This window comes from Mandrillus leucophaeus, unplaced genomic scaffold (genome assembly GCF_000951045.1).
Source record: "Mandrillus leucophaeus isolate KB7577 unplaced genomic scaffold, Mleu.le_1.0 Scaffold373, whole genome shotgun sequence".
Taxonomy (NCBI): Eukaryota; Metazoa; Chordata; class Mammalia; order Primates; family Cercopithecidae; genus Mandrillus; species Mandrillus leucophaeus.
The window spans coordinates 827,255-840,151 of NW_012103954.1; the positions used below are offsets into that span (position 1 = coordinate 827,255).

A 12,897-nucleotide genomic window follows, 5' to 3' on the forward strand; every position below is an offset into this window, starting at 1 on the left:
TTTTGTTTTGAGATGGAGTCTTGCTCTGTCACCCAGGCTGGAGTGTAGTGGCACGATCACAGCTTTAACCTCCCAGGCTCAAGTGATCCTTCCATCTCAGCCTCCCAAGTAGCTAGAACTACAGAAGTGTGCCTGGCACAGCTAATGAAAAAAAATTTTTTGCAGAGGTGGGGTCTCACTATGTTTGCCCAAGCTGTTCTTGAACTCCTGGGCTCAAACAATCCTCCTGTGGCCTAAAGTTCTGAGATTACCAGTGTGAGCCACCATGTTTGGCCTTTCTATCATTCTTGCTTTCATTTTATTCATCCCACAAATTTTTGATAAACTGTGCTGTCATTTTTATTTAGTTCAAAATATTTCAAATTTCTCTTGTGATTTCCTCTTTGATCTATTTAGTTGTGTTGTTTAATCTTCAAGTGTTTGGGGATTTTTCCAGCTTTCTGTTACTGATTTCTGTTTTAATTCCTGTAGCCTGAGAACAGACATTGTATTATTTCTGATCTTTTAAATGCGTGGAGGTGTGTCTTATGGCTCAGAATGTGTTCTGTCTTGGTGAGTGTTCCGTGTGAGCATGAGGAGAATGTGTATTCTACTGTTGTTGGATGAAGTAGTCTGTAGATGTCCATTATATCCAATTGACAATGTTGTTGGGTTGAACTGTGTCCCTCCTAATTTTCTACCTGTTGGATCTGACAGAGGGTGTTATAGTCTCCAGCTATAATAATTGGCTTCTCTGTTGCTCTTTGCAGTTCTGTCAGTTTTTGCCTCACATAGTTTGATGCTCTGTTGTTGGGTCCACACATTGATGATTGTTACTATCTTTTCTTTATGTAATGCCCTTCTTTATCTCTGATAATTCTTCTTACTGTGAATTCTCCTTTGCCTGAAATTAATACTACTACTCCTGCTTTGTTTTGATTAGAGTAAGCATGGTATATCTTTTTCCATTCATTTCCTTTTTTTTCAAGATATGAAGACTCGCTATGTTGCCCAGGCTGGGCTCTAACTCCTGGACTCCTGGGCTCAATCTGTCCTTCTGCCTCAGTCTCCCAACTGGCTGGGACTGCGGGCACACACCACCAGACCCAGCTAATTTAATTTTAATCTGTATGTGTCTTTATTTTTAAAGTTTTTTTTTTATAGACAGTATATAAATGGGTCATGTTTTTTGATCTTCTCTGACAATCTGTCTTAAAATTGGTGCATATGTAGCATATTCACAGTGATTAATGATATAGTTGGATTAATATCCACTAGATTTGTTATCGTCTCTTCTATTTGTTCCCCTTGTTTGTTCCTGTCTGTCTTCCACTCCTTTGTTGTCTTTTGTGGTTTAACTGAACATTTTATGATGCCATTTTCTTTACTAGCATATCAGTTGTACTTTTTTTTTTTTAACCTTTCTTAGTGGTTGCTTTAGAGTTGGAGTTTTCATTTATAACTAATCCACGTTTGCTTTCAGATGACACTACACCACTTTGCAGGTAGGGTGAGTACCCTATAATAACAAAATAATCCTAATCCTTGCCTCTCATTCCTTGTATCATTGCTGTCATTCATTTTGCTTAGGTATAAGCAGACAAGCATATATAATTGAATATATTGTTGCTATTATTATTTCGAACAAACTACATCTTAGGTCGTTTAAGAATAAAAAAAGAAGTATTTACCTTCACTTACTCCTTCTTTGATGCTTTTCTTTTCTTTGTGTTGATCCAAATATCCTGACACCTATATTCTTTTCCTTCCCTCCACAGAACTTCTTTTAGTGCTTCTTTCAAGACATGTCTACTGGCAACGAATTCCCTTAATTTTGGTTTGTCAGGGAGTCTTTTATTCTTTATTTCTTTGCAGGGATAATGTTGTGTAGTTTATAATTCTAGTTGGTGAATTTTTTTCTCTCTGTACTTTATTTAATTTATCATTATTTTTTGAGACAGAGTCTTGCTCTGTTGCCTAGGGTGGAACGCAGTAGTATGATCTCAGCTCACTGCAACCTCCACCTCCTGGGTTCAAATGATTCTTGTGCGTCAGCCTGCCAAGTAGCTGGTATTACAGGCATGTCGCCACCACACCCAGCTAATTTTTGTACTTTTTAGTGGAGACAGTTTGCCCAGGCTGGTCTCGAATTCTTGATCTCAAGCGATGTACTCGCCTCAGCCTCCCAAACTGCTGGGATTACAGGGGTGAGCCCCCGTGCCCGGCCATTCTCCCAAATTGCTGGGATTATAGGGGTGAGCCCCCATGCCTGGCCACTCTCTGTACTTTAAACATTTCCCTGTACTCTCTTCTTGGCTCGTGTGGTATCTGAGAAGTAGGATATAATTCTTTTTTGTTCCTCAGTAGATAAGGTGTATTTTTCCCTGTCTGGTTTCTTTCAGTACTTTTTCTTTGATTTTCTGTAGGTTTAATATGATATGCCTAGGGGTCATTTTCTTTCTCTTTTTTTTTTTTTTTTTAAGCATTTATTCTATTCAGTATTCTCTGAGCTTCCTGGATAAATTCTCAGTTATTATTGTCTCAAATATTTCTTCTCTTCCTTTCTCCCTTCTGAAATTCCTATTATACATGTTAACACCTTTTACAGTTGTCTCACAGTTCTTGGATATTTCGTTCTATCAAAACAGCCTCATTTTTGAATTCTGTTTGCTAATATCTTATTTGAGAATGTTTGCATTAGGTTTCAGATAAGATTCTATGGTTGTTGGTTGTTCTGTAGTTTTGGTTTTGTTATTTTTAGTAGGACCTCTGCCAGTTTTGCTTTCAGTGTGAGTTGCTGTCAGCATTAGAAGGTAACTTTTCCCTTTTCAGTGTTGTGGAACCCTTTAAATCACATCCGATGCTGTGGAACAACATGTCCCCCAGAATTCTGGGATGACTTTTCCCTATTTCTTTTATGTTATTAGTCAGGCCTGATTTTCTATTACTGCCTGAATAAATTTTGGTAATTTACAATTTCTTGCATTAATCTAGTTTTTTAAATGTATTAACAAAATGGCTTGTGATTTTTCATTCATTGTTTATTAATTTTAATGGAATAGAATTTACTCGTTGAGACATACATATGGAAAAGAATGTAAATAATACGTGTACCACTGAATTAATTGTCATAAAATGCAGTCACAGGCCAGGTGCAGTGGCTTACGTCTATAATCCCAGCACTTTGAGAGGCCAAGGCGGGTGAATTGCTTGAGTCTAGGAGTTCGCAACCAGCCTGGGCAATGTGGCGAAACCTTGTCTCTACAAAAAATACAGAAATTAGCTGGGCATGGTGGCATGTGCCTGTGGTCCCAGCTGCTCAAGAGACTGAGGTGGGAGGATCACTTGAGCCCAGGAGGTTGAGGCTGCAGTGAACTGAGATTACGTCACTGCATTCCAGCCTGGGTGACAGAGTGAGATCCTGTCTTAAAAAAAAAAATGCAGTCACTACCTAAATCAAAGAATACACCTCCTGAACATGGCCCCTCTCTCCCTGTGTGAAGGTATCAGCCCACCCCAACCCTCAGTCTAATTTTGGGTGTTGTCCAGATGAAGACCAAAGTGTGTGTGGTTTTATACCTGATATGATGTTTATGTTTACTGTGGCTTTTAACACCATTTCTTTTTTGTCTTTTTTTATTGTACGTTTGAGACTGGCTCTGTGGTCACATACAGCATTTGTGAGTGCTTGTGCATAGGAGTGTGTGTTTTAGAGAGGTGGAGTGCCACCTGATCAATTTACATTTGTTAATTGTGTTACCCCAACTTTTCTATGTATTTACTGATTTTTCGTTGCTTATTCTACAGAGACTTGGGTTAAATTTCTCATTATGCTTGTGGATTTGTCCAAGTATCCTATTTAGGACTGCTTTTGCATTACATATTTTATGGTCCTGTTATTAGGTGCATATAAGTTTAGAACTGCTGCATGTTCTTGATTAATTGACCCTTTTATTTTAATAAAGGGTCTGTCTTTAGTCCACTTTGTCAGGTACTGAGATAACAATGTTGGCAGGGCATGGTGGCTCGCGTCTGTAATCCCAACACTGTGGGAGGCTAAGGTGGGCAGATGGCTTGAGCTCAGGGGTTCAAGACCGGTTTGAGCAACACAGCAAGACCTCATCTCTACAAAAATTACAAATATTTGACAGATGTGGTGGCATGTGCCTATAGTCCCAGCTACATGGGCAGCCGAGGTGGGAGGATAGCTTGAGGCGGATGTTGCGGTGAGTTGAGATTGTGCCACTGCACTCCAGTCTTGCAACAGAGCAAGACTTGTCTCAAAAACAAACAAAAAACAATGTTTTTCTGTGTGTTTGTCAGGTTCCAGGAAGAGACCAAAACCACACAGTGATTCGGATAGGGAAAGCTCAGTGTCAGGGATTTTTTTGTTTGTTTTTGAGACAGAGTCTCCCTCCGTTATCCAGGCTGTAGTGCAGTGGAGCGATCTTGGCTCACTGCAGCCTTTGCCTCCCAGCTTCAAGTAATTCTTGTGCGTCAGCCTCCTGAGTAGCTGGGATTACAGGCATGCGCCACCATGCCCGGCTAATTTTTGTATTTTTAGTAGAGACGGAGTTTCACCATGTTGGCCAGGCTGGTCTTGAACTCTTGACCTCAAGTGATCTGCCCGCCTCGGCCTCCCAAAGTGCTGGGATTATAGGGGTGAGCCACCGTGCCCGGCTGAGTGTCAGGGATTTTTATAGGGAGTTGGCACGATGGGTTATTGGCTAGTGAGAGTTAAAGAGAACTCTAGAGAATACTGGAGTAGCAGATGAAGAGAACACCTCCAACCCTAGGTGAGCGCCCTCAAGGAAGGAGCCCCCACCCCCAGAGGGAGACCTGGCTTCCTACATGGAAGAAATTGCTAGTGGCCTTCGGTGGGACCTGAGGACATCCACTCATGTGGGTGGGTGGCGGGCCGGGGGGATGTGGAGCCATCCCAGGGGAGGTGCTGGGGGAGCTGCTGGAGCCAGAGCTGGAAAGCCTACTCGAGTGCTGCAGGCTCCTGTGTATGGCTCGGATCAGGTGGGGGCTTGTGGGGATAGTTGTCTGGTGTGCTACTTGTGCTGTCAGAGTCCTCTGGAGAAAGGGGGGCCTTACAGAGACCTGGAGAAAGTCCCCTCCTTCCCCAGTGGTTTTCCAGCACCCCATGGTGATGGGACGTTGAACTGGGCACTAAAGCAGGTGGGTAGGTTTGGGCTTCTAGTGACTGAGTGAATGAAATGCATTCAATTATGGACTTTATTCTAAAAATGATTGAGTGTCCACTATGCTAGTTTTAATCAGGTTAGACTGTGCAACTATATATTTTAAGAAGAAACCCTCCCAGCACTTTGGGAGGCTGAGGTGGGTGGATCACGAGGTCAGGAGATGGAGACCATCCTGGCTAATGCAGTGAAACCCCGTCTCTACTAAAAATATAAAAAAGTAGCCGGGCGTGGTGGCAGGCACCTGTAGTCCCAGCTACTCGGGAGGCTGAGGCAGGAGAATGGCGTGAACCCGGGGGGTGGAGCTTGCAGTGAGCCAAGATTGTGCCACTACACTCCAGCCTGGGTGACAGAGCAAGGCTCTGTATCAAAAAAAAAAAAAAAAAAAGAAGAAGAAGAAGAAAACAAACTATTGGTCTTAGGAGCTTGTTTTTAGGGCAGTGGTCTGATTTGGGGATGACAGAGGAGCACTTGTGCATTTCAGAAAATAAGTGACAATGTAAATGGTTCATTAGACACAAAGATTAAACAAGATGACCAGAATTACCAACTGTAAGAATGTTAAATTGTTTTCACAGGATGTAGTAACAACCTCAAAAGTCCAAGCATTTTTCTTTATTAGAAACAATGTTGGCCGGGCACAGTGGCTTATGCCTGTAGTCCCAGCACTTTGGGAGGCTGAGGTGGGCGGATCACCTGAGGTCGGGAGTTCAAGACCAGCCTGACCAACCTGGAGAAACCCCGTCTCTACTAAAAATACAAAAATTAGCTGGGTATGGTGGCACATGTCTCTAATCTCAGCTACTTGGGAAGCTGAGGCAGGAGAATCACTTGAACCTGGGAGGCAGAGGTTGCAGTGAGCCGAGATGGAGTCATTGCACTCCAGCCTGGGCAATAAGAGTGAAACTCCGTCTCAAAAAAAAAAAAAAAAAAAAAAAAAAAAGAAATAATGTTGCCAAGCAAGGCTTATTTGGATATAGAATAGTGTACACTATTCTGAAGATGAAAGGGAAGAGGAAGGTTGGTTTCTTGTTAGGAATGCCTTCCATTTCCACTTATACTTAGTTTCAGGCTACTTGAATTGTGTTAGTTACATTGAGAGAAGAGAAGACCTGAGAAATTCAGAACTTACAATGTGGAAAAGGACATGAACAGAACACTGGGGACAGAGTGTTTTGTTTCTCTGTTATTCCTTTTTCTTTTTTCTTTTTTTTTGAGACAGAGTCTCGCTCTGTTGCCCAGGCTGGAGAGCAGTGGCCGGATCTCAGCTCACTGCAAGCTCCGCCTCCCGGGTTCACACCATTCTCCTGGCTCAGCCTCCTGAGTAGCTGGGACTACAGGCGCCGCCACCACGACCGGCTAGTTTTTTGTATTTTTTAGTAGAGACGGGGTTTCACCGGGTTAGCCAGGATGGTCTCGACCTCCTGACCTCGTGATCCGCCCGTCTCGGCCTCCCAAAGTGCTGGGATTACAGGCTTGAGCCACCGCGCCAGGCTGTTTCTCCGTTATTTCTTCACCTGCATGCCATCCTCTCTACTAAGCTGATACACAGATGAAAAAAAGAGCTCCTCCCTTTAAGAAGGAAACATCCTAGAAAATAAATAGGTTGGGACTGTGAAATATTGGCTTCTTACTTAAATATTCAAGAAGCAAACTATAGAGAAACCAGTGTCTAAAAGAATCAATCTGACAAATTGATGAAACAAGAAAAATCAATCTAATGGAAGATAAACAATTAAGATTTACGACTGTATTTTAAAATATTATTGATTTAATGTTGCACTAGAGACATTAAAGCAAGTAAACATCTTTAAGAGTCTGGGAACCCCTTGCTCCAATTATTATTTTAGGCAGTGGAGCTTGATTTAAAAGTGCACATTTTCTTAACAACTAATCTAGTTTTCAGGGTTAGTATTCTGTTGACTGGTCTGTTGGGTGCTAAATAAAAATTGGCATCTCGTTGCATTTTCATTGCCTCGTCCCGTATAGCGTCCTGTAAACTGGACATTTTCCGAGGAGAAACAATGTGCATTTGCCAGTGCACTGGTGCATTTAAATGTCAAGTATGTTAAGTTTATTGCTTTCATAAATAGTATCAAGATAGTAATAAATTTATAATTTAAAATAAATTACAAATATAAATAATATATTTCTTAAGGTTTGTGTTACCTCATGAATTTTCCCCACTAATCATATTACAAGCAAATTACTTGCCAATATTAATTGTGCCTGTACTTGCAGGCAACTTTAATAGTACAGTAATGTAAGTGCCAACATTAAACCTTGAAGGAAAAGAGGACTCCCTGAAAAAGTGGCCTCACTTTTGTTATCAGGTATTGATAAATGAATACCAGTTAATTTTATTCTGCTTTAACAGTCCTTTTTTTAAAATGAATTTGGGGCTGGATGCTTTTTATAGCTTATTTAATGGTATGCTTCTATCATCCATACCCAATGAACTTGGTGTGAGTAATTTAAAACTATTTATATATAAAACCACCCTTTAATAAATACATACATTGTCTTTTTATCTTACTGTTTTTCTCAGAAAATTGATTCTGCCTGTGTTTCTTGTGGCTGTGATCACCAACATGTGACCCTAACCTGACATAGACGGAAGGAAAGGTGGCAAAGTTTCGAGTCCTCGTATTTGACACATTTGACAGACGTTAGTGCTGAGGGGACTTGCACATCGTCTGGTCTGTGTGTGCAAGGAGAAACCTGGCCCAGGGAGCTTTTTGTCTAAGCTTTTGTCACTGTCCCTTCCAACTTTAAAATTCCTTCCTTTTGTTCTTTAGTAGGTCTTATTTCTCTGGTCTTCATAGTGTGTTCAGTTCTTCAGGTAGCAGAATAATGAGTACATTTGAAGTATAGTGGAGTATCTTTTTAGTGTTGCAGTAGTGTACCAGTAGCAGGAGAAAAATGACCTGGGTTTAAACCCAAACTGCCCTTCCCAGCTGAGTAGTCATGGGCAGTTTGCTTTAGCACTTCTGCCTCAGTTAGCTTATCTATTAAAGGAGAACGATAAAGAATCATTCTTGTTGCCAGTCTAGACTTAGGTCAGTGTGAGTAGCTATTTACTATCTGGTAAATGAGAACACTTGACCTTCTGTATCCATGGGTTCCACGTTCGGAAATTCAGCCAACCATAGTTTGACAATATTTGGGACAAAAATGGATGGTTGTGCCTGTACTGAGTATGAACAGACTTTTCCTTGTCATTATTCCCTAATATAGCATAACAATATAGTATAAACAATATAGTATATAGTATAACAACTATTAGTATCGTATAACAATATAGACAATATAGTATATAGACAATATAGTATAACAATTATTACCATAGCATTTACCTTGTATCAGGTGTTGTAAGTAGTCTAGAGATTATTTAAAGCTTACAGGAGGATGTGGGTAGACTATATGCAAACAGTACACCAGGGACTTGAGCATCTGTGGATTTTAGTATCTGGGGGGTCCTGGAACACATCTCCCACAGATAGTGAGGGTTAACTGTACTTTTAACTTAACATTTTTCTCTAAAGTATTTTTAAATTCATGCTCACTTAAGGAGACAATATTATTTTTGAGTAATTAAAAATTAATTTTAGGCCAGGTATGGTGTCTGTAATCCCAACACTTTGGGAGGCTGAGGCAGGCAGATTGCTTGAACTGAGTTCAAGACCAGACTGGGTAACATGGTGAAACCCCATCTCTACAAAAAAATCAGCTGGGTGTGGTGGTGTGCACCATAGTTCCAGCTACTTGGGAGGGTGAGCTGGGAGGATTGCTTGAGCCTGAGAGGTCAAGGCTGCAGTGAGCCGTGATCTCACTGCTGCACTTCAGCCTGGGTGACAGAGCACGACCCTCTCTCAAAAAAAAAAAATTAATTTTAGATTTTGGAGGGTTCATGGCTTCCTGGGCCCTGTTCCTCTCTGTCTGGACTCTGGCTGCATTGTTGCTGAGCCAAGCAGTTGCTGAGCTGACAGGTGGGCAGAACCTGGACTGTGGACAGAGAGCACTCTCTTCTCCTGGGGGACTCAGGGAATGGGCAGGAGACTCTGAGGCAGCAGGTCTAGAAGAGGCCCAGCAAGTCTGGGAGAGTGAAGGAGCTATGGGGCACCCAGAGTCTCCTGTGTCACTGTGTGGTGGCCTCCACATAGCTGTGCCCTTGCCCCTAGTTCAACACAGGCAGAAACAACCACACCGAGGGTGGCCCGGGCACTTCCAGAGTGATAGTGGTGGGAGAGTAATAAGAGTCTTTGAAGAAGAGTCGACTGTAACCCCAAAAGGACAGTCTAGAGCTAATGTGTCACAGACACACTGCTGTTGATAGTCAAATTCCAGAAAGGTCAATTTGGAGAGATGTCTCAGAACATAGAACATAAGTACTCATGAGGAGAGGTCACGAGGATGGTGACCTCTCCTCCTGAGAGGGGGAAAAGGCCTGAGAGACCTAGTATCAAGGAGAAACAGTGATTCAACAGTGATAGGAAAAAATTCCCCAGAGCTAAAGAAAGATATACAGATTCCCTTTTTTCTTTCACTAAATTCTGGATTGACGGAAAAAAATCACAGTTAAATAATTATGGATAAAATTCCTAAATTCCAGGAATAAAGAGAAAATCTTAAAATTTTTCTAGATTCATGCAGGCCAATACAGTGGCTGCTGAATACCTGAAACCTGGTGAGTCTCAGCTGAGTGTGGCCCTCACAGAAAGTGCATGCAGGTTTTGAAGACAGGATGGAAAAGAGAATGTGAACTATGTCACAAGTAATTTTATATGGATTACAAGTTGAAGCATTTTGGATATATTGGGTTAAATAAAATATATTAAGATGAATTTTGCTTAAAAAAATAAGTAAAAACAAGGTCTTGATCCATTGTACTCTTTGATCTCTTTCAATGTGATTACTGGAAAATGTAAAATGACGCATGTGACTTGCATTGACATTACAGGGCGCTGTGGTAGACAGCAGTCTGTCTGCAAAGGGGAAGACCAGGTAGACGTGAGTCTCACTTGCAGTGCTGGACACAGGAAGACAATAGGATTGTAAGAGTTTTAAATCTCGCTGAGATATCATTTGGAGTGGAGGGTAGATATATTCGTGTCTAGGAGGAATTCGGAGATGAGCTTTTCTGTATTCCTTCTCTGAGGAGACTACTTCGGAGTGCACTGTAATCAAACAAGCATGCATTGGAACCAAGTAGGAGTTGTGGCACAATAAAAAAGGGAAGTCATGGTGAGCCACACACTTTGTAAATATGTGTATTTAAGGAACAGTGATATGCTACCTGTCTAATAGTGATTCTTAAAATAGGCACACTGCCAGGGAAGTGAGGACAGCGTCTGGCAGGGAAAGTACTCAGTGATCTCAGCCAAAGCCATGGCCTAGGTGGGGCTGGGGAGGACATGAGGAGAAAGTCTCGCCTTGAGGGACAGGGATGCAGGAGAGTGGGAAAGTGAGGTTTTTCTAAAGGCCTCAGGTTATTAGAGGTAGTAGGTACATGTCATGGTAGTAGAGTGTCTTAGTAGGTCACATAGTTTTTGTCTTGTTTTCTTGTATAATAGAGAAATAGGCTCAGAACTGTGGGTGCTGGAAAGGAAGAGCCTATGTCCTCTTTGCCCACCAGCATGGCACACTGCCCAGTGCGCACGTTTCATTGCCTGGCAGTGCGTGGTGTCCACCGTCAACCCAAGCCTGTGGTCCAGTGCCGTGTGTCCTGACTCCTGTGGGGATTCTGACTCCATTTTACATAAGAGAAACAATTAATGAAACATTTATAGATTATTTCAACTTTGTTTTTAAATGCATCTGGCTGCAAACCATATTTAGATTATAGTTTTGAAAATGTACATTTGGATAATTTGGTCACTTTTTTTCTGTAGCTAAATATTTCTTTATTTGTGTTTCAGATTTCTCTATGAATCATCATCAAGAACTCTGGGAGAACTTTTGAATTCATAACCAAGCCAACATCTCCAGACATGTAAAATAGGGAAAAGGGATTCCAAATGAAATTCCTGTGTATTTTCCTATTGTTTTTAATGTTAATAACCCATATAATAGCAAAAGGGTGGGATTTTTTTTTTTGTGGGAGTGTGGGAAGGTGGAGGTTATGGAGTAGAGAACTCAAAACTTCTTCAATTTTTGCTAGTGCCTGCGTAAATAATATATTTAATATAAAGGACTCCAGGTATGAATGACGTGGAAATCCATGATTCGAAGAAAAAACACTTTTCTAGCAAACCTGGTTGTTTTTAAAATGACTTTTATATATGTAATATTGCTTGGAAACTATGAGTAATAAAGCAATGACAACATCCATTTGTTTATTTGAAAGTATTAGGGGCTGGGCGCGGTGGCACACACCTGTAATCCCAGCACTTTGGGAGGCTGAGGCAGGTGGATCACTTGAGGTCAGGAGTTCAAGACCAGCCTAGACAACATGGTGAAACGCCGTCTCTACTGAAAATACAAAATTAGCTAGGTGTGGTGGTGAATGCCTGTAATCCCAGCTACTCAGGAAGGAGAGGTTGCAGTGAGCTGACATCGCGTCACTGCACTCCAGCCTGGGTGACAAAGCAAGACTCTGTCTCAAAAAGAAAAAGAAAAGAAAATATTAAAGCCCACCTTTATGGCCAGGAGTGAGGTGCAGTGTCCCAGGGAGGGACTCCCAGCATGCTCCCTGAGTGGAGAGCACGGGGTAGGGCCCACAGCAGTCTCTATGTGCAACCTTCATGTTGGCTGTGTGGGGTATTGAGATGGGTCCTGTGGCTGTGAACGTGAGCAGCACAGACACCAAGTAGCTTAGCCTAAAGGCAAACCACGGTTACTCGGGTCTTTTCTTTCTGAGAGCTGTTCTGGTAGCAGTGGTGCTGACAGCCTCCTATGCTGCCCTGACCTCTCGCCCACCGTGTGGATGCCGATTGTTTCATGGCCCCATGCTCCTGGCCCTCTCAGTCCAAGATTCTGTGTCACGGTTAATCCTGTGGGCCCTCGTGGACCACCTCATAGTTGGTTGGAAATTAGTGCAGCTTAAATTTCATGCTTGTTCTGTCCTCAGCCCCTGAGCAAAAAAGTAAAGAAATGCCAGTGTTTCCGTGCCTATATTTCTCCAAGACGGTACAAGAAGTGGACGACTTACTGTAGTTATGAGCATTCAGGGTAAGGTTTTGCCAAGGGATCTGAGAAATGGAAGGTGGGGAGTGGAATAATACTACAGCTTAATTCAGATAATTTTGAAAATGACTTTCTAGACATCTTGGCTGACTAAACCATATTCTGAATTAGTGAATGACATTGATAACGGAAATACAGTTCTATCAGCGTTGATAAAGTCATTTATTTGGAAGAATTTGTGCAAATTTAAGACTGGCGATTGAGTATGTGAGGGAGAGATTGCTGGTCTCTCCCCTGTTATTCATTCTCCTCTTTTCCCACAGAAATACTATCTCTGATTTTGTCACTGGGTACATGCCCTTCCAGAATAAAGACCGCATTCACCAGCATTGCTTGCACCTACATGTGGGCATGTGTCCAGGTGCTTCCAATAAGATAATAGTGAAGTTGTCATGGGCACCTTGAAAGTTATCTGTGTATCCTTACCTTTCCTACATTCTGCCTGGAATGGGGTTGTGATGGGTGGAGCTGTCACTGCCTTGTTGGACTGTGAGGATCTATGGTTTTGAGCTACATTCTTGAGCCT

At 41.9% G+C, this 12,897-nt stretch overlaps 1 protein-coding gene across 2 annotated transcripts in view; it reads left to right on the top strand.

Annotated features, from left to right (window-relative positions):
- Positions 1-11,515, top strand: part of NCAPG2 (non-SMC condensin II complex, subunit G2) — an 83,162-nt gene extending 71,647 nt beyond the window's left edge. For both annotated transcript variants that reach the window (XM_011990193.1, XM_011990194.1), the window contains one exon: positions 11,105-11,515. In XM_011990193.1, coding sequence (XP_011845583.1) covers positions 11,105-11,156 — 52 coding nt within the window. In that variant the 3' untranslated portion in view covers positions 11,157-11,515. The remainder of the gene's footprint in view (positions 1-11,104) is intronic.
- Positions 11,516-12,897: the final 1,382 nt, after the last annotated feature.